The 23,287-nt window shown below is 41.6% G+C and overlaps 1 protein-coding gene across 1 annotated transcript in view; it reads left to right on the forward strand.

Annotated features, from left to right (window-relative positions):
* Nucleotides 1–23,287, forward strand: part of il1rapl2 (interleukin 1 receptor accessory protein-like 2) — a 424,793-nt gene that overhangs the window by 316,617 nt on the left and 84,889 nt on the right. The window contains exon 6 of the mRNA XM_034121393.1: nt 15,551–15,625. Within this exon, the coding sequence (XP_033977284.1) occupies nt 15,551–15,625 (75 nt within the window). The remainder of the gene's footprint in view (nt 1–15,550; nt 15,626–23,287) is intronic.

Here is a 23,287-nt window from a genome sequence, read left to right on the forward strand (position 1 = left end):
TGTTATAAAGCTCAATAAGGAAGATTGAACTTTAAACTTTCACACACGTTGACCGGCGAAAAACTCTGCCCGGTTCACCGACCCCCCTCTGAGTGAATACCCAAGATATCTTGGTTTGATTTGGAGAAGGCTTTTAAAGTATACTAACTCTAACTCTATTGTATACTAACTCTTCCCGTCAAGAATATGAATAGAACTTAGATAGACCACTTTACATTTCTGCGAATGAATAGCTTAGCTACTTGGCACTAAGAGTACAGATATGTCTACCCTTTCTTTTCAGAGTGTAATATCTGCATTTTCTCTTTTGGTTTGAATAGGAGAAGGGCAATGGTTATCGATGGTGCTTTTAATGCCTATTGTATACGAACTGTGTGATTTATATTGCTTTTCAAATGCATATAAGCCCCCCATTCAATAGCACTTAGTTAGATCACTTTACAGATCAGGTTGGACCAGCCCTGTCGCTACTCTCTGCATTTCCTACTGCAGATAAAAAAAAAGCTACAAATATGTATTTCTTAATAAACTAAATAGTATTCTGTAGATAAATGTAGATAGTAGATAGTATTCTGTAGATAAATGTAAACGTAAATAAATGTAAACGTTCACCATCCCCCACCCGCCCACTGTTTGTTGCTTTTTGACATGTAAATGGTAACTACCCCCCTCTGAGTGAATACCTGTTGTACCTGTCCGGGGCTAAGCCCATAGGCTCTCTCCCCCCTCCCCCCGTCGCACCTTCCCCCCCCCCCATATCTGGATTTGGCCCACAGACCTAGAGAGTAGCAAAATACAGTGAGTCCTAAACACAAGTAGTCAGGGTTCATTTATAACGCTTATTTTGATTTATTTTTCTCAAATGATGCTGTATGTTTCACTTTCTGAAAGCGTTAGAATCGCACATGAAAAATATTGAAAGCTGCCAGCTGCCCTCGGCCATGTCTTTGGCGGTGATCCAAGCTTCGGTACCACAGTGGATAAAGTTAGTAATACATTTATAGGCTACTGATCAAATGTCAATACATGACATAAGTCTTATTCTCATTCATACTTAATTTATTTCTTCTTCTGTCAGTATGAACACAAAAAACTAACCGGTATTACATTTCATTCTAAAGTTTACGGTCTAAAAAGGTATTTAAAACAGATAATTTGTCGTTGCTTTTGGCATAAGCAGTCAGAGGAAACATAACGTTCTCAGTAAGATTCACGAGCGTCTAACTCTCTCCCCCCTCCCCCTTTTGAACTTTTCGTGAAGATGGCCTTATTCATTTTTAATACAACTGAGATGTTGGGAATCTATTTATAGACAATTTATTGTGGCTCAGGTTAAGATTCCTCAAGTGAGAATCTCTCTAGTGATTACCTTGATGCCAAGGAAGTGCTCAGTGTATGTCTTATGACCATTTAAATAGTTAATGTGTTGTCTTGTGTTGACCTGCAACCGCATCTTTACACCTCCATGTTCACATTTCCCTTACCTAGAGCAGGGGGTGTCAAACTCAATTTCATCGCGGGCCACATCAGCATTAAGGTTGCACTCAAAGGGCCGGTTGTAACTTTAAGACTATATATAAATAATGTTTTATATAACATTATTGACTCTGCATTGGATTATTATCGGATAAAGTAATAACTTAATAATTAACTATGTCTGAGAGCAGAAGTTTAGGGCAAATCATTTCAAATAATTGCAAGTCTCTTCAGTGCGCATGTCACAAGATGCATTATGGACATTGTGCCTTATTCTCATTCATACTTAATTTATTTCTTCTTCTGTCAGTATGAACACAAAAAACTAACCGGTATTACATTTCATTCTAAAGTTTATGGACAAACTACAGACTGCTGGAGAAGAGATATCACAGGGGGGGGGTTGGGACACACACATTCCGATGGCCAATTCGTTTTAAACAAAGAGTAGGCTATACTCAACATAGTGGGGTGGGGGCTGGTGAACGGTATGGTCAATGTTTGTAAACACTGTGACATTTTAACTTTATTTGATCATTTCAGTTAAAAACTAACGTTCATATTTCATATTACTGTTTTGCCTGGCTGGACCTGTAATTTACAGGAAAGGAGTGCACGCTACTAAAGAGACACGCTACCATGGAAACAAACAATGGTGTTGCTGTATTGAAGTCCGAGTGGAAACAGTCATATTTGGAGCGTTATGTTAGAATGAAACAACGAGGTCGTGACTCACAAAAAAAAAGTGTTACTTCACTAACTGTAAGCTTGTCACTCAGAGTAACCTACAGTTAACTTAACTGTTGGAAAAGAAAGATTAGGGGGGGAGAGAGCTGTGATGGGCCATTAGGAGTGTGAACACACAGCTGAGAGCTGCCGTTTCATTCTGACTGTTTAAAAAACGGTAACAACGGACTATTTTTCTTAGCGGATGCATGTAAATTTAAATCAATACATACAACTATTTTTTAAATCAATAAAAATATTTTCTAAATCCATAAAAGCATTTTAATTAATATTGGGAGTCATGTCGTTACTTTGTGGCCATGTAATAAGCGGGATAATTTGCAGCGACTTGGTCATTATGGGGAAAAATAACACCCAGGGATCAAGATCCCTCCGCGTCGCGTCGCGGAGGGATCTTGATCCCTGGGTGTTATTTTTCCCCATCAATTTAAGTAATTTTTAGTGAATTACTGAGAATTACTGAGTTTAGGCACGTTAATAACATTTTAATGAAGTTGAATACAGTATATTCATATTTGTCAGTGATTTCATGTCAATTCGGCGAACATAAACGATTAAATTAGGATTAAAAATCGAGAGCCGGCTGCTGTTCGTTACGGCAACCCAACTAGGACACTTGACACAGTGGCTTTTGGCAAAGCACACAAAGAAAACAAAAAAAACCGAGAGAGATGAGTTATTGTTATTACAACGTGACATCAACAACATGGTGATGTTTTGTAAATTATTACATGTCTTATTTAGCACAGACTATGATCCTATCCGTGACATATGGATGTTAACAAAGATCCGCTATACATTAGTACCAGATATACTGTACACGGACATTTTAGTGAACCAGACCAGCTGTTTCCGCCGGGTCTTCGCTTCCCGGGCATCACGTTGTTTACAAGTGTGTTCAGATGCTAAATAAAAGTTTAGCTTGTACTTTTGATACCCCGCCTCTCGGCACCACAACATCCAGTTTACTGTATTTCACATGAGCGATGTCGAACATTGAAAAGTCCTTATAAAATCTCTGTTATTAGATCAGTACTTTTCTTATATGACTATTATTGACTTGAACACTGAGAATGTATTTATTAACTTCAGACATTTGAAATATTTGAAATCAGATGAAAACAAACTAACGGACCCTGCCGTGTTATCTATGATTACTATACATTCATAATTTCAGCCGGAGGTAGGTGGTAGGCGTTGCGGAGGAGCAGATTGCGAGTGAGGTGCCTGTTCTAAACGAACTATTCCAGCTGTTATAAAGCATTAAATAAAAAGTAAGCAAGGAATACAGAATGTTTCGTTACGTAACTTTGTTGAGAATGTGGCCATGTACATGTAATACATGGGATCATTTGCAGCGACTTGGTCATTGTGGGGAAAAATAACACCCATCCTGATCGTTTCAATGAAGTTGAATACAGAATATTCATATTTGTCAGTGATTTCATGTCAATTCGGCGAACATAAACATCAATGATGATGATTAAATTAGGATTAAAAATCGGGAGAGCCGGCTCGTTCGTTTTTTTCCGACTAAACAACATTATTAACAACAAAGAAGTTGATTTCACATGACTCCAGTGTGGAACCCCACTGCACCCCCTGGTGGATCAATGATCCATTGCAGCTGGCTTCACAATAATTAAATGTATTTATCATGGGGGCGGTATCAAGTCTGACTGGGGGCCGGCCGGCCATCACGGAACGTGCACGAACCGATCACGACCCTCGCACTTTAAACTGTCCAAAATAAGACGCTTCATCTGTAACACACAAGGCATTTTTTACTAAAAGTCATCTAATTTTATAAGCTACCAGTCAAAATAGACCATACATAGACCAGTGGTGTAACTATCGACGGTGCAGCCGGTGCAATGCACCGGGGCTCCGAGCCGGCAAGGGGCCCATGCAAAAAAAAAAAAGAAAAAAATATTTGTTTTAATATTCTTTTTTAATTAGGGCTGTCAGTCGATTAAAAATATTTAATCGCGATTAATCGCATGATTGTCCATAGTTAATCGCGATTAATCGCAAATTAATCGCACATTTTTTATCTGTTCTAAATGTACCTTAGAGGGATATTTTTCAAGTTTGTAATACTCTTATCAACATATGAGTGGACAAATATGCTTTATATGTTTGTTTATTATCATTTGAACAATGACAAATATTCTCATGAATATTAAACACAACAACTTCTGAACATTACAAATATTCGCCTCAATTCAACCTGGAACCTCTCTCATACAATTAGGGATGCTCCGATCGATCGGTCACCGATCGAGATCTGCCGATACTCACTCTCTACCGATCGATCGGTGCTCTCTAAACATGCCGATCGCGAGGGCCGATCGCATCACGTAAAATACATGACACTTTTCTCTGTGCGCGGCAAAACAAGCTCGCCAAAATGGCTTCACCGGTCTGGCATTATTTTAAGGTGTCCGAAAAAGACAGTAAAATAGCGGTATGCAACGTGTGGGTGAAGCAGAAATCCTGCAGCTCCACCCGCTGTGACGGAGCGGTGAGCGGAGCGAAACACACAAGAGTTAGACCTAACACACTTAGCTATTTTATCTACCTCTGGAACAAGCTAAACTAGTTATAAATATGTTTATTCTTCACTGTCGGCCTCACACATTACTGGATCAGCGAGCTGCATGAGACGATACTGACGGGCTGTCAGGAGAGGGAGAGCGGGGGAGAGAGAGGGGGAGAGAGGGGGAGAGAGAGAGGGAGAGAGAGGAAAAGAGAGCGCTTGCTCATTTCTCCCGTGTTATTATCCAAAGTGAATGTAAACTTGAATAATATACATAATTTGAATGTAATAATTAAGTTGATTGTTTGTGGAAGCTCCAGTGAATGAGCCCCATTAACTGAGTTTAAAACATCACTTTAAATGGAAGATTTAAAGTGATGTTTAAATCTTCCATTTAGGCCCCGCCCACTCGATCGGATCGGCGATCGGTATCGGCAGATACTGATTCTGGCGATCGGCGATCGGCCCCAAAATTGGCGATCGGAGCATCCCTACATACAATAATACAATACAAAGTGTGTGTGTGTGTGTGTGTGTGTGTGTGTGTGTGTGTGTGTGTGTGTGTGTGTGTGTGTGTGTGTGTGTGTGTGTGTGTGTGTGCGTGTGCGTGTGCGTGTGCGTGTGTGTGAATGTGGAGACACTGGGCCGTTCTCATTTCATCAAATCCCCCTCCTCGACTCCTCGGTCCTCCGGTAGTGACCCGGAAATGAATTTTAGCGCGCCATGTTGAAGGACATCTCATTTCTCTAAATGCACATCGAGGACCGAGGATCGAGCGTCGAGGAGGCTCTCTGGAGGAGCTATAACCGAGGATACACTTATGGGTCCTCCACGGCTCCTTCGTGGATGCATTTCCGGGAACAGTGATGTTTCAAAGAGTCGTGACGCACGGCCGGACTTATCTCAGCCAATGACAGCTCTGCATGCATCCCCTGGATATTATTTTATTAACTGCTTTCATCGCGACGCGATGTTTACAGTGAGAACAGCTGTGAGGTCCGTGCAGAAAGCAGAGCAGTGTGTATAATATATATCACTCAGTATAACAGGCCTACTCTCTTTATTTGCTTTAGTTTAGTAGATATCTACAAACAAAGAGTCGATATTTTTCTAAAACCATTTAGTGCTTCACATAATAAAATGTGTGTGTGTGTGTGTGTGTGTGTGTGTGTGTGTGTGTGTGTGTGTGTGTGTGTGTGTGTGTGTGTGTGTGTGTGTGTGTGTGTGTGTGTGTGTGTGTGTGTGTGTGTGTGTGTGTGTGTCCGCATCTGTAGCCTGTTATTGTCTCATTATACCGCACTGACAATGAATTAAAAGTAAATATATAAGTCGTCATGAACACATCTGTCCATCAGACAGAGTGCTGCTGTCCCTCCTGTCATCATTAATGGACGTCTCTTTAAAATGACGGCTCAGAGGAGAGGAGTTCTCATTTCTCTAACCGCCTGCTGCTTCCCCTCCTCGGCTCCTCCGCTCGCATCTCCTGTGGGCGGGACTAAGTCTCGAGGATAGGAGTCGAGGAGGGGAATTTGATGAAATGAGAACGGCCCACTGTGATGGATCGTTGGAGCTATGTGCAGCTCAAGGCATATATGCTCGAACGAGAGCTGCCTGGAAGCTGCAATCATGTTGCGCGCACTATCCGTGCTGAGTGTGCTGACTTTTCGTACAATGTCCCACTGTCTGGCTACCTGCATAAAGTCAAGTGCTCGGCGCAGTTGTCGGCGAAATGTCGCTCCTCTGTTTTCATTGAAACAGCTCCTTATATCCGTTAGCGCAGCTAGCTAGCACCAGATGCTAACAACAACAACAACAACACGTAAGGTGTGCCTCGCTCGCCCCACACATACACACACCCTCCCGGTCCTCCCGATGGCCAGTCCGGGCCTGCCGGGGAGCGTGGAAGTGTGGTCTGCCACAAGCGGGCGGCAGGAGCGGGGCTGTCAGCATCAGCTTGTAGATGGTATTTTAAACTCGATGCGCTCTGAATCAACGGGGCGGCCGAGGACAAAAAATACACATGCGTTAATCGCGTTAAAATAATTAGTGGCGTTAATTTTTTTTTGCGTTAACGCGTTATTAACGCGTTAACTTGACAGCCCTATTTTTAATATATATTTTTTGGGGCCCCAATGGCATTGACCGGTTCACGCAGTCTTCAAAGTAACCAAGCAACCTAAATTAATTTGTAATTTGTCTGTCCAATGACCTTGCTCCCTTTCATGTCATGTGATACCTTGCGTGTGACGAGAGAAACCGTTTAATCAACCTGTACTGTACTGTAGCTAGCAGCAGCAAGTTCGGCAGCATTATAAAAAATGTAATAGCTTGCATTTATATATGTACAGCAAACCAAAGCACAAGAGTCGCGCTCAAAAGAGAAAGGACAAGAGAGAACAAGGAGATGTAACAGCTAAACTGACAAAATTAGACCGTTTCTTTTGTCATACATCGTCCTCGAAATCGAGCGCTAACGTTAGCAATGTTGACGTGCAGCGGCAGCCGGAGCCGGAGGCTAACGATAGCTCACCACCATCATTGCCATCTAGCTCCACAAGTGAAGCTGTATCCGTGGCCGTGGCTGTGCAACCTTCTTCTCCAGCCAGCCAGGAGGAGAGGCTGGATTTGGCTGTGCCCGGCGGTGGTCCAACAGTTCCCCCAAGGGCCCCAACCGATAGGGGACTCTATGGCGCTATTGAGACCCCCGATGCCAAGATCAAAAGCTATATTATAGCTACCGGTCTATGTAGGCCTACCGGCCCATTCCCCAGAGACAAACATCAAGGAAACGGGTTTAATCCTCTTCTTAGTTCGCTGTGCCGTTGTCAGGCTGTGGTGGTCTGAGGCCAGGGCAGGCTGTTGTTGATAGCCTATACATGTGGCGCTTCTGAGTGGTTGTGTATGTCCGTGTGTGTGTGAGCGCATCAGCGTGCGCTTATGTTTGGGGCGATGGGGGGCCCAAAACAATATTTGCACTGGGGCCAATCACAACCTTGTTACGCCACTGACATAGACCTTACCATTAGTAATGCTATGGAACAATCTTCTAAGACATGCAAAATTCAAAAAACAGGACACGAAGCCTGACAATAAAATTGCAGCTTTGCAAAAGTTTTAATAGGACGCAAAATCATTCAACAAAATTAGCCCTGTCAATATAGCTTTGATAAAATAAAATTGTCAACTTTAAACCATAGAGGGCTTTTTGTAAACCTGAACGATATCCGAGTACTGTTGTTTATTCACCAGCAGGCTGAACAGTTCTGACAATATTAATATAGTCACACCACTTATATCTATTGCCTATATAAAGAGCTTTCATAACAGTCGCTATGAGTTTATACTTTTACAAGATATCTCTCAAACCCTTTCTCAAAGAACCCACTTCCCCTGCAACAGAATAAAAAGTCTAATGTGTCAAAGGTCAGATGAGACAGAAAGTGCTTGGTAGTTTTAATGGACAGATGCAGCAAAGGTCAGAATAAAATGACCCTTAACATTCTGAGTTCATCCCATTTGCAGTACGAAGCACTAAAGGCCAAACAGCAGGAGCAATCAACATCATTAAGAGAACAAATATCATTATAACCATGGTGTTAAATGTTAACACATGTCTTCATGTTTGGTAGTCTTACTTTCAAGATATTTCGATATGGACATGTACAAATTGTTACATTCTGTCAGACAGACAAATCCATTTGAGGACATAAACACTGCGATAAGAAGAAAGTGCTTGTTTTATTCTAAATGATCAGATCAGACGATTCCGTTTGCGTCAATGTGTTCTTAAATAACCAATAAGAAACTTTTTGGCAAAAATATAAGTTCATATCTGATGAGGAAGGTGCACAAACACACCTTTAAGTTCAATAAAATGCCAGATGTGTATCCCCTTCAATGACTAGGAGATAAGCACTTAAAACTCTGACTACTGTGTCCAAGATCTGTGATTATGGCTCAGTCCGACCTCAATGTCCTCGATGCACCACACTACCCAACTGAAAAAGGTCATATCTCATTTGAAACTCAAAAAGCATCGAAGCAGCAGCAGTGTGAGTCTTGTTATGTGGTGTTGGTATTACTTTTTTCTGATCATTCTACGAAAGTTAGGATGTAGATTTTATAAGTCTGAGGATGTTTTTTTTGGCAGTGGCTACACATGAATGTCGAAAATAATGCTTTACGTTTTCACATCATCAGCATTCTGTAATTTCCTAGTCAAACTTTATGTTGAGTTCAAAGATCTTAATGCATGCTGTGTGTTTGTGTGTCTTTGGAAAGCTTTGTGCTAAAGTAAACAGCAGCCCTATCATTATCAGAACACACCTTTTGATATTCAGATTTGTATTCAGGTTAACACACAGACCCACAATTTCTCTTCTCTTGTAAAGACAGTTGGCTTGTGTGCATGAATGGCACATGGTGTTGGTGCATCTGGCTTTGTGACAGATGGTTGGTAATGTAGGACCCAGTAGTGCTGTGTTTAAAATGCAAGGCAGTTCCAAAAAGATTCCAGTAAATGAGTTTCACGTAGAAACTGACGCCATATTATGCAAAAGAGTCATCAAACCTCGGAAGGTTCAAAAGGTGTAATCAATTAACGTGTATCATCCCAATTGAGCCGATACTGTGAAGAAAGTTGGTTTACATATCACTACAGGGAAACTGACAAGTCAAAGAGGAAAGAAAAGTTATAGGGTGTGAATAGAGGACAGAACAGGAGAGGAGTAGGTCTAGGTGAAGGGTTGTCTCATTAATCTAAAAAGGGTGCAGTGATCCCTTCAGAATGCAAATGAAACCATCAGTCTTATCGGAGATACAGAGAGAGGCCTGGAATGGCAGAGGTATTGACAGGGTTATTTGGGAAAAGATCTAGAGTACAGGGCGGGGAAAAGAGAAGAATGGGACAATTAAGTTCCACTGAAAGTCAGAGCTATTAAGCAGTTTTAGGTTCAGAATCACTGCCAAACACTCTACTTACTAGCCTCTGATATAGACAAGTATGATGTATAGATGACAGTATCCGGCAAATAAAGGGCTTGTACAAGGGAGAAATACTTAAACGGAGAACAGTAGGGCAAAAACTGACTCACCAATATCAGTATTGAAATTAAAGAAAATCGCCCAAAAATGTAATTTATATTTTAATTTTATGTATTTCATTTTTACTTCTTTTAGAGGCCTTATTTCCTCTATTAAATCCCAAAATGGAATCCTCCACCTTCATATTAAGGGTTGTATGCTGTCTTGTTGCTAAGGCACTTGACTACCCTCGAAAAACATCTGAGATTAAAATAACAATTAAATTAATCTCAAGACAAGACCGAAATAGTTGATAACTCTTAAGTGACATATTGCAGCTGCGTACACAGCAGTACTTTGTGTTCAATGTCTGTATGTTTACATCAGTCTGCTAATATGCAACAATTACAAGAAGATATGCCTTTATTGAGAAGGTATAAAATGTATGTTCATAATCTTAGTTGTGGGTGCTAGCATGCTAATATTTGCTGATTAGCACTTAATACAAAGCACACGAGAATTAGTTTTGAAGGTATTTGGTCCAACCTCTAAGTATCTGATAATTGAAAAAGTTGACCCTATCAGTGAGATGAAAAAGTAATAATTTAATGTTAAATCCTCCAATAGTTGTCAAACACTGAGAACCATCATCCTCAACCTCCTGTTACAGCTTAAGGAAAAGTCAGAGAATCAATACAATATGGGCACCATATATGTTTGTTGAAAATGTCTTGGCCATCCCTCATATAGATGTTAAAATATCTGAACCTGAACCAAGCAATTGACAAACAGACATTGTCTGTTCCCAGAGCCCAATGATTGCATGGCTAAAATGGAGATAGTTAATTTCTGTCCTGTTTTAAGTCCAAGCCAATGTTTTATTCATCCCATTAAATTTGCTTTTTGTCAAATCATCGGTTAAGGCAGTGTTTCTCAAAGTGGGGGGCATAACAGGGGGGGGAGATCGTTGTTGTTAGCTTCTGGTGCTAGCGAGCTACGCTAACGAATATAAGGAGCTTTTTCAACAACAAGGTGGAGGAGAGTCCTCTCCTGTCAGACTGAGAGGCTCAGTGAGCTAAAGGACTCTCTCAGTGTTTAGATAGTTAACTTTAGTCTAAGTTATCTCAGTGGGTCTCAAACGTTTTGGTCACGATTAATGTAAACAATTATTTCCGAGGCACACGTTTATATGATCATTATAGTTATAAAAAAATAAGAGAATAAATGAAAAACAGGTTTGAAATACTATATGACAGTAAAAAAAGAATAAAGTTTAAAAGGGTGATTTGTAAAATATCCATAAAGAAAAAGTAAATCTGTTTACAGTTCTGTTTCATATGGGTGTTGAGAGATGTATCCATAGATCTCTTCATTTTGCTCTCAAAGTGCACCAGATTGATGCTTTTAACTTCAATATTTAAAAAAAAATCTTCCCGGGGGAGCATGCCCCCGGAACCGCCTATGTGAGGTCCACACACCACCTATAAAAATAGCACACAGACTTATGGAGCATTGTTTTATTATCACTGTTCTAGCAAAGTGATTTTTTTATTTTTTTGAAAGGAATGCTCACGTTCATATTGATGTATTTTAATAAATGTTAACTTGGCCCATTACATAACTATTTGTGTTGGGGGGGCCCAACTTTTTTTTTTCTCCAAAGGGGGGGGCCTGACAGAAAAAGTTTGAGAACCACTGGGTTAAGGGGATGTACCGACTGAACTATATATTCTCAGAATACTAGTCATCTCCCCTTTTCCTTCAATGTCATGTTCCTTGTTAAAACCTTAGCATATATAATGTATTCAGAGCGGATCGTAAGGGCAGAGCTGGTGGTGTTGCAATATACACTGCTGAGAAACTACAGTGCTCTGTCCTTCACTCAATTTCAATTCCAAGGCAATTTGAGTTGCTAGCAGTCCAAATAACTATAGCAAATGCTCCTCTCACTGTTATTGGCTGTTATAGGCCTCCATCGGCCATCATGGATGCAACTACTAGCCTTACTGAATTGTTGTCTACGTTTTCTTCTGAAATCATTTTATTGGGTGATTTAAATTGGGACTGGTTAAGTGATAAATCTTCACAGTTTAAGCAGGTTTGTGATTCTTTGAATTTAACTCAGCTTATTGATAGTCCCACTAGAATAAACCCTGCCAAACCCAATAACGATACCCTTATAGATGTCATTCTAACAAATGCAGCTCATAAGTATGTGTCTGTTGGTGTTTTTCCTAATGATATCAGTGACCATTGCACTATCGCTTGCGTTAGGAGCACTAAATTGCCTAAAGCCAAGGGCCTTATTGTGCTCAGGCGCTGCTTCAAACACTTCTCTGAGCAGGCTTTCCTACACGATCTGGCGGAGGTTAAATGGCACTTCATAGCGTTAATTCCATCTGTCGATGTTGCCGTCCAATTTGTTATTGATCACTTTTTATCGATTATTAATAGACATGCCCCCCTTAGAAAATTCAGAGTTAAGAATAGGAACACTCCATGGTTTACTAGAGAACTATCTGATCTCATTCATGATCGAAATAAGCAATGGTCCTTAGTTAGAAAGTCTAACACTAGTGATGACTGGCTTCTTTTTCGTGTCCTCAGAAATAAATGTTCAGCCCTTATTAAAAAAGCTAAAGCTGATTGCTATCTGAGCTTAACCACTGATTGTTTTAATGACCATTCTAAGTTCTGGAAAACAATGAAATCACTTCATAACAAGAATGTTTCTAGTTTCCCTCAAAAACTGAAGGTCACTGATTCTTTTATTTCAGATACAAATGAATGTCTAATGCCTTTAATGCTCACTTCAAAAAGGCTGGTCACATTTTTGATGAGCAAAGTCATGACTCTCTAAATGGTCGTACTCACAGCCATAGTCAAGAGATGAACTCCCCTGTTTTTGATTTTGCTTATTTCTCGGTCTCTGAAGTCTTACAGGGTTTGCACTCAATTGATCCTAAAAAGTCTGCCGGGCCTGACGGCCTCGACCCGTTCTTTTTAAAAATTGCAGCTCATATTATAGCACAACCAGTAACTGATATTTTTAATCTGTCCCTGTCCACTCACACACTGCCAGCTGTATGGAAGCAAGCTCTGGTATCGCCCCTCTTGAAAGTTGGTGATCCCACGAAGTTGAATAATTATCGTCCTATCTCAAATCTTTCTGTGTTATCAAAGATTCTTGAGTCCCTAGTTTCTACTCAGCTAAAACTTTTTTTAAATTCACACAACATCCTTAACCCTATGCAATCTGGATTCAGATCAAAGCACAGTACTGTGACTGCCAGTCTGAAAGTCTTAGACGATATTAAGGCTGCTTTGGATAAGAAATCTGTTTGTGTTTCATTGTTTATTGACCTAGCCAAAGCATTTGACACTGTAGATCACCACCTTATGTCTAATGTTATGTTGGTGTCTCGTTTCGGTCATAATGCCATTTGCTGGTTTCAGAGTTATCTAACCGACCGTACTCAATGCGTCAGGTTGGGTAGTACTGTCTCTGACCCTGTCACCTTGGAGAAGGGAGTTCCACAGGGCTCTATTTTGGGGCCCTTGCTCTTTTTATTATATGTAAACAATATTTGTAATCAGATGGAATTTTCTACCTATCATATGTATGCTGATGACACTATTTTATATTCATGTGCTCCTTCTCTGGACATGGCCGTTTCCAATTTAAAATCAGATTTTATCACGCTGCAGCATGCACTTCTCGATTCCAAACTGCTATTGAACAGTAAGAAAACCAAAGCAATGCTTTTTGCTCCCAAGTCAGCGTCCTCCTCTTGCCTCTCCATTGACACCCTTGATGGCGTTTCTGTTGAGTTTGTTGATACCTACAAATATCTGGGCTTTTGGTTGGACAGTAATCTGAACTTTACACCACATTGAAGTTCTAACTAAGAAATTGAAATTCACTCTTGGCTTCCTTTTCAGACTTAAATGTTGTTTTTCAATTTCATCCCGTAAAAGGTTGGTCTCTGGCTTATTCCTGTCCCAGCTGGACTACGGTGATACCATTTATAGATTTGCCTGTCCCACTGTTTTAGCCAAAGTTGACCCACTCTACCATGCTGCACTGCGTTATATATCAAATGCACCCTATAGGACTCATCATTGCACACTGTATAGCTTAACTGGATGGTACTCACTTACTATGCGTAGGATGCAGCACTGGTTTTTATTAATGTATAAAGTCATTTTAGGTAAGCTTCCACTGTATATATGTGCCAGATTTGCCCCAGTTTGCGACTCTTACAACCTCAGATCCAGTGCCTGGATACGGTTCCAGGTTCCTGCTGTGCGGACTGAGGCTGGAAAAAGGAGTCTTTTTTATTATGGTCCTTGGTCTTGGAATGACCTTCAATCAAGCCTAAAACTGAGGGCACTTTGGCACTTGTCCCTATAGAATGCTTTAAATTGAAGTTGTCTGAAGTCCTCACCACCAGCTGCTCTTGCAGTAATAAGTAGTCTACCTTTCTTACTGTCCAAATGTGCACAATGTAGTGACTGCTTTTTCGTCTTTTGTTTTCTTAGTTATGTTCTCTGTATTTTATATGTTTGTGTTATGTGTAACGTTGCTGCCTTCTTGGCCAGGTCAGCATTGTAAATGAGATTTTATCTCAATGCTTTTATCTGGTTAAATAAAGGTTAAATAAAAAAATATATATATATCAATATGATCAGATGATCAGTAGGAATTGGTTGACAGTAAATATTACCATCTCAATTGTATACACAGAACAAATTGCTTGTGCTATAACACACAATAATGGGGATACTAAAACACATCAGAGGATTATAAGAAACATGGAGGTGGTGAAGGGGAAAAGGTGTTGCACAACAGAGAGCTTTGGTGTTCAGAATCAAGTGAGGTGAAATTGAAAGGTCCTTCAGGTGGCAGCAGAGAGTGTCTGCTGGTCATCACAGTTGAAGGGCAGCGAGTATGTCAACCTGTGTGTCTGCAAAGAGACAAAAAGAAATCATGAGGTGAGACCAGCTGTGCACCGAGCTGCCTCCGTGGCTCAGGCGGAATCTCGTAGGTGTGCGAGTCAATAAGCGCCAGAGTCTTTAGATCTGGCTTTGTGATGCTGCTGGGCACTGATCAATTGGTGGTGCAAAGGCCAGCACTCTCTCTGGGTGTTTCCTTACACAAGCCACCGAGCAAACGCTTTCAGCCACAGGAGAAAATAAAAAAACTGAACTTAGACCTTAGAATCTTATAATATGTCACTCTCCAACTTTCTGACCCTTATATTTTATCGTCTTGCGCTTTCTGTCTACTGACTCTGCAGGTGATTTTTGTATAGTTCACAGAAGTGCTGGTACAATACGGTAAAGGTGTTTCAGGTTTGGGTAGTTCGTGGTTCAGTTTGACCGAAGGATTACGGGAAGAATTTACTTGATTTTTCATGAAACTTAGTGGAAGGGTGTAGCATGGAGAAAGAAAGAACCCACCAAAGCATAGCTTCTAGTTGCTATGGTTTTAATTGAAGAAATACCTTTACTTTGGAAGAATTAAGACAACCTTTGCTCTGTCCTTACCAAGCCAGTTGTACATAGTATTTGTTGAATGGATATGATGTGAACTGAAAAACAAAATGGATTTTCCCCTTTACCTTTGTGTTTGATGATTTGTTAAGAAGGAATGATGAGCCCATTAAATGATGTGTCCACCAGACCAAAGCTCATTAGTTAAAAACTCTCACACACTCCTGATAATCATCCTTCCCTCTGTATCTCTTCCTCTTGCTTTCACAGCTCTTCAGACCACTCATCCTCCCAAGGTCCTTTTTCCCCCGGAGAGACAAGACACATCGATAGAAATCACACCTGGTAAGGACCAACATCTATTCTCCATCTCTTTATTCTTTGGCTCAAGAGTAATCCTCAAGGTACTCGTTTTTAAAATGCTGTTGCCATCTGTGGTGCAAAGTGCTCATTTCTCTGGTGTTTCTTCATGGCACCGATCTGTGACACTACCATGGACGCTTCAATGTTCTGTCACATCACAGGTGGACAGCTGGAGTGCCACTGGAGTGCGACCTTCAGGCATTAGTGGAATTATAATTTGGGTTTATGGGACTCCTGTCATAGAGATGCATATGTGCATAGCCTACAAAACAACACCAAAACCCATTTACACACAAATATAATCCCACCATAACCCTGTGCAAGGGAGAAGTACCTCATTTCCAGCTTGCCAATTACAGTGATTTTCTGTCCATGATGATCCTGTAAATGCAGCTCTTTTTTGTCTCTTCAGAACTGATGCTAGCACTTTGTATGCTAAAGACGTAGTTGTTTTTTTATGACAACTGACTGATGTCAAAAAGCATTATTGGCTCGGAGCAATAGGTAGAAACCAAGTCCTCATAAAAGCAAATGTCAAAACTTGTAAAAACTACATTGGATTTGACTACACTTACATGTTTATTTGTTTCTAAAATTATATAATATAAAGAGCATGGATTCATTCCAGTGAACGTTGCTTATCTCCTTCAAACACCAACACAAATACTTTTTGGGCCCTCATAACATGCACATTAGCAATCCTATAGATTGATCATGTGATAGCATATAGGGTACATGGTTAGAGTTACTTGTCTAAAAGACTTGATCATACTGAGTAAGTTGGGGATATCTCAGACACTTGTTAATGATAAGATTTACTAAACCTAAACCAACCAAAACAAACCCCCTTATCTTTTTCGCATACATAAATTCACCTGACTTCATGCATTGGAACTAATCAATGACATTGAACATCGATCATCAGGCGTGGGAGTGTCAATATGAATGTGACGAACACATGTTTCAACGCGAAGGGTACTCCGGTTGGCTTCAACACATGTTTAACATTTGCAATCTTACACAAGTATTATTTGGATCAAGGCAATACAACTTACTAGTAAAACTTGGTTTGGTTTAGGAAAGACGTTATGGTTTAGGTTAAAATAACTATATCAGTAACGAGACTACAACCTTCGGTTGACCAGATCATCAACCCATTTGCCTCACTACGCAGACATTCTCGCTATTTTTAGATTACCCCCACATTCACATTAAAATAAATGCTAGAAAGGGTGTGTACATCGTCGTAATGTGCGTCTGGCTTATAGCCCAGGAGTAGAGTGTTTTATTGTGTTGGCTCTTTTTCTTAACCAATGTTGTCCTTTTTAATGAATGAGTATTGAAAAAGTGTAGTTGGCCAGTAGACATCTTGGGATCTCTTGATTATGAGATACTTTACTGCCCCATTGGTACATTGCTTTCATCGAAAGGGAAGTCAGAGGCGAGGATAATGCACAGAGCAGCAGGCTTTGAGCTTTTGGGGATTTGATGTCTTGGGTAAGACAGTTAAGAGACGGTGCCTCTGTGCCGCTCTGCTGGCCTCAGTCTTTTTTCACTTTACCCATCATGCTGCGTTTTTGTTCTTTCATCTCCTCTAGTCGGCGATTAACAGTGACTTATGAGCAGATATGTGCTCAATCCAATTTACTCTGTGCTAAAACATTTACACAGCCCGCACAGAACTCGCTACAGCGCTGTCTTATCTACTGATGAGAACTGGCCGATAGTCAAAACCATGACATTTTCAAATGCAGTCTTTGATTAGTCTCTACTGGGCTGATTCTCAGATAGAGAGTAAAGATGTTTGGATTGGCAATGTACGTCACTCTCAAGAATGTCATGTTAAACTATCATTTAAGAAAAAGGAAAACTGGTTTGGACTAGGTATGTGAACAAAAAACAATAAGCTGCTTTGACAACAAGAAAAGTCTAATAAGACAGGGATTAAAGAATTGAAGGCACCTCCCTGGGATTGGCTTGTTCCAAACAGTGTGTGTTCTGCTGCGGGCCTGGATGGCTGGTTTCCTCTGCCAGCTGTGTGTGTGTTTTCAAGTGCATTTGTGCGTTCTTGTATGTGTGTGTCCCGCTGTTTGGGGGTCTCTCTGACAATGTTAGCACTGTAGGCAGAAATGTGTTTGGATGTGTGTGTTTGTGTGTTTCCATTAACTCCAGATTGATGTGGTAACAAATAGGGCCCTAAGGCCTCTGTACACTGATTGCAGCAGGGACACCTTTTAATGGGCACCGCAATCTGAACCCCCCCCCCCCCCCACCGCCACCTCATACACACAAACCTAGAGCAATAAAGGCTGCAGAGAAAGACACACACTCTCTCACACAGTCACAGTGACCCTGCGGTATATTTTTAATTATCATCTTGTTGTAACCTGAGGGAGATTTACGCCAGCAACCACAGTTATGTTGTTCCTCCTTTCCACTTTTCTTCTCATCATTCCCACATTTATTTCATCCCTTTCTTGGTTAACTGTTTATTCCTTCATCTTCTTTACCGTTCCATTTTCTTCTCTGTTTGATTCCGATCTTGCTTCTCTGCCACCCACTCATCCTCCCTCTCATTATTCTACTGTGCTGTGGGTTATAAACACAATTCATTATGCTCATTGTTATGATACCGACGTGGGCTAAAGGCAACAGACTGACAAAAAGAGCTATAATTTACGATCAATCTATGATATTAAACATTTCTTTGATGTGGAATTCATGAATTCAGAGTAATGGTGCTTGAGGAGTTATTCATCCCCCTGACCAATTCAGCCTTTAAAACCATTCACTGAGATAAGTGTGCAGGTAGGATATGATTTAAGCATCGTAATTCTCATGTAGGGGTTTCCCTTCCCGTAGAGTGTTCTATAGGTTTTAGTGCATGTAAATGGTCTGCAAAGGCTAAAATCCCTGTGTTCCCTCCAGAATTAGTTTATCACCCACACACTCCCTCCCTGCCTGAAATGCCTCCATAGGACTCTAAGCTGTTGACCAATCACAACAGAACCGGCCAGCTAACCAATCAGAGCAGACTACACTCTGGTCTCAGACAGAGGGTGAAAAGAGGTGCTGCAGCACAGGCAGTATGAGAAAAATAAAGACCTTTTTGAACATTAAAGCACGGAGATATGTCACAGTAGAGACACCCACACATATTAGCACAATAGGGCCTGTTTAACTGAATTAACTCATGTTTATAAGAAAAATACTGCTAGTTCAGAATGGTGCCGCCAGAAAACAATGGATCATGCTGACTCTATCGACGTACTCGTGACGTGTGATTCAAGTGACGTGATTCAAGATGGCGCCTGTGTCGGCTCGCCGCTCGCTAAGCTCTCTAACTTTAGCTGTCCTGTTTTTGTTTTATGATTGTCAGAATGTCTCTGCTCTGCTCATTTATGATCGCCAAGCTCTCCTCCACCTCAGACCCTCACTGGAGTTGATATTGCTGCCCAAACCTACATCTGGCAACCATAAATCGTCCCCCCCCCCCTCTACTGTCGGATATCCCCACTTACCTACGCGGGTCACACTGCATCCTGCCTCGCCGAAAGCGCTTTCGATGACGGGGAAAGCGTGGTGGTGCACTGGTCCATCTGAAGGCATACCTGACGGCTTCTTCTGTGAATTATCCACGCCTCGGATGTCACGGCCCTCCCGCTGCACGCCAAGTGAGGGATCGGTGGATTCGCCCCGTTTTTCCGGAGCTCCGGACTCTGAGGGGCCCGCTGGCAGCTCCTCCTGCCCGACTGACTGCTCCCGGCCCGCGCGGCGTTCAACACGCACATCTTCGTCAGCTGAGACGCACTACACCTTTGGCAAGCCCGGAGCGAAAACTTTGCATGGCTTTGCTAAATGCTAGGTCGATAGCAAACAAAACGTTCCTGCTAAACGACTTCTTCACCTCTCGTGAACTGGATTTTATGTTCCTGACGGAGACCTGGGCTCACGCTGGCGAGTATACACCGTTCTCTGAACTTCTTCCTCCTGACTGTACATTCTTCAGCTCCCCCCGTGCCACTGGCCATGGTGGGGGCATAGCATCAGTGTTTAGAGCTAACCTCCAATGCCGATTGCTTCACCCTGTAACTAGCTATGCCAGCTTTGAGTTGCAGCTTTTTGAACTGAACCCGGCCTCGCCTATACTCTGCGCAGTCGTGTATCGTCCGCCAAAGTGTAATAAGGATTTCATAAATGACTTTTCTGACTTTCTGTCCGGGATCATGGTGAAATATGATCGTGTTTTGATCTCCGGAGACTTCAATGTCCATGTGTGTTGCGAGTCCAAACCTCTGGTTAGGGACTTTTTAAATCTCCTTGATTCCTTTGGTCTCGTTCAGTCCGTGGCTGGCCCAACACACGAAAAAGGACACACTTTGGACTTAGTATTATCGTTTGGACTGTCTGTATCTGTGGATGAAATATGTGCAGCAACGCGTATCTCAGACCATTTACCGGTTCTGTTTACAACCTCCATCCCTTCCGCAGGAGTCGAATCACGTGCCCCTGCGCGTCGTCTGCGTTCGATAAACCCCTTGACTGCCTCACAGTTCTCTGATGCTTTTAATGCTTCTCCGATCTGTAAATTAGATGTGAACTGTGCTTTTAATGCTGATGAGCTTATCTCCATGTTTGACTCGACATGAACACTAATACTGGATTCTGTTGCTCCTTTTACGCTTAGACGCACCAAAGTTCTATCAGAGCCGTGGCTCAATGACTGTACTCGTGATCTCAGACGCGCTTGCAGGCGTGCAGAGAGAAAATGGAAAAAGGATAAACTCCATGTCTCCCTAGAAATCCTTCGTGCTTGCCTTTCTGACTACCAGACGGCAGTCAAAGCAGCCAAAACAGAGCACATTTCTCTGTTAATCTCCAAAAACAGCCATAAACCTCAGGTTCTTTTTAATGTCCTCAACTCGATCATTAATCCCTGTGATGTTTCTTCTATTGTCCCATCGACTACTCTCTGTGATAAGTTTCTTACATTTTTTATTGAAAAGGTATCTGCTCTTAGGCTAGCCCACACTAGTGCTACCCCAGATCCTGCTCCTTTTCTGTGCCCTGCTGTCCTCGACCACTTTGAGCCTGTATCCCTCTCTTCTCTCTCGGATGTAGTCAAGCACCTGCGGCCGACAAACTGCACCTCAGATAGCATTCCCTCTCGCCTTCTCAGGGATGTTTTTGATTCAGTTGGAGCAAATATTTTATTACTTTTAAACACCTCTCTTACCTCAGGATGTGTCCCAGCTGCCTTCAAACATGCCGTGGTTAAGCCACTCCTTAAAAAGAAAAATCTCGACCCCTCCATTCTCGCAAATTTTAGGCCCATCTCCCAGCTACCTTTTTTATCAAAAGCCCTGGAGCAAGTAGTCTACGCCCAGCTGCAGTCTTTTTTAACCACGCATGGAATCCATGAAAAGTTCCAGTCTGGCTTCAAACCCATGCACAGCACTGAAACAGCCCTTTTAAGAGTTTTTAATGATCTGCTCCTAGCCGCCGACTCAGGTAGCCCAGCTGTCTTGGTGCTGTTAGACCTGACAGCTGCCTTTGACACTGTGGACCATAGCATCCTGCTATCACGGCTTGAACAGTCCGCTGGCATCACAGGCTCTGCCCTTGCATGGTTCAGGTCCTACCTGACAGACCGTAGCTTCTCGGTACAGCTAGGTGCCTTCTCCTCTGCCAAAGCCCCTCTAACCTGTGGGGTTCCCCAAGGCTCGATTCTGGGCCCCATCCTTTTTCTACTGTACATACTGCCCCTAGGTTCAATACTCACAAAACATAACATTCCCTTCCATTGCTACGCCGACGATGTACAGATCTATCTGCCTCTCAAAGCAAATGTCACACACTCACTACAGCAGCTGATGGACTGCTTAGCAGAGATAAAATCCTGGCTGAGTAAAAACTTCCTCAACCTCAACGAGAGCAAGACCGAGGTCATCTTTTTTGGACCGCAACCTCCAGCCTCTCCGGTTGATATTCTGGGCTCTATCAAAAAAAACATCCTCCCCTCGGTCATGAACCTTGGAGTGACCTTCACCAGCACTTTTAAATTCGACAAGCAGGTCAGCACCGTAGTAAAATCCTGCTTTTTTAAAATAAGACTATTGGCCAAAACCAAGTCGTATTTATCTTTTAAAGACTTAGAAAGGGTTATTAACGCCTTTGTAACCTCGAGACTGGACTATTGTAACGCTCTGTATGTGGGTATGGACCAGGCCTCAATCAAACGCTTACAGCTAGTCCAAAACGCTGCTGCACGTTTGCTGACTGGTCACAAAAAGCGCGACCACATCACCCCTATTCTGGGCTCACTACACTGGCTTCCAGTTCGGTTCAGAATTGATTTTAAAATCCTTTTATTTGTTTTTAAAGCCCTAAATGGGCTGGCTCCGGCCTATATAACTGAACTGCTCCAGCGCTACACCCCAGCCAGAGCTTTAAGGTCTGCTGACCAGCTGCTGCTGGTAGTGCCCAAGACCAGGCTAAAAACCCGAGGGCACCGAGCCTTCGCAGCAGCTGGCCCTAGGCTCTGGAACACTCTGCCCCTCCATGTGAGGTCGGCCCAGACCCTAGGGGTTTTTAAATCAAAACTAAAAACACACTTCTTCTCTCTGGCTTTCTAGTTAGAGCGGAGCACGACTCCTGACTTTTCCGTGTGTTTTATTCTTATTTTGTTTTTTAAGATATATCTGTTGTAATTTATTGTCGTTTATTGTGTTTTGTAGTAATGTGTTTTTATTACATGTACAGCACTTTGGCTCGACCAAAAATCGCTTTTAAATGTGCTATATAAATAAAACCTGATTTGATTTGATTTGATATAACCTCACTGCTGACACTAAACTGGCCACCTTTTTTTTATTTGATTTTTTTATTATTTTACTTGCTCCTTTGTACATCATACTTTATTTGATTTTATCTTCCAGCCAGAGCACTTAAAGTCCTCCACTGCTTTTCTTATAAATGTTTGTATAGCCCTAAACTGTGAAACTGACTGCCTCTGGCTATCGCAAAGAATCTCTGTGACCTAGCGTTTTAATGTGGTTTTAATTTTAAGTAATGTCAAAAAAAATGTTTTCAATCATTTGTTTGCAATGTTGTTATCCAACAACAATGTTGTTTTTAGTCACGCTTACACAATGAATTGCCATTTTTCTTAGTATGAGCCAGAACAACAGAATTGACAACGGTGATGGATGAATGTAGACTAAAATGAATGTAAATATTTATCCAGCGTGATGAAAATGCACATACACTGAAGCATGATCATTTGTTAAATGTCTTGATAAATTAAACACAATTTGAATGAACTATTTGGTCATGTATAATGGTCCTGTCATTCATCAGCAGTTCGACAGATCGCCATGGTTCATCATTTACCATCAGTCGTTTTTCTCATAATGCACTTAGAACCAAATGTCAGTTACATTAATAGCCAGTTGAGCTGTTTCTCTCATCTATCCCAAAAAGTATTTCAGTGATTGAACCCCGACTCCATTTAATCCTCTATTTTCACTCTTTTCATCGTTCTTGGACTCCAGCATGTACCCGTTCAGTTAGCACCTCCTGATGCTTGAGCCACTATGTATAAAACTTCTAAGAAATTGTTTAATGGTCCAACATGTTGACATG

Source organism: Trematomus bernacchii, unplaced genomic scaffold, assembly GCF_902827165.1.
Source record: "Trematomus bernacchii unplaced genomic scaffold, fTreBer1.1, whole genome shotgun sequence".
Classification (NCBI taxonomy): Eukaryota; Metazoa; Chordata; class Actinopteri; order Perciformes; family Nototheniidae; genus Trematomus; species Trematomus bernacchii.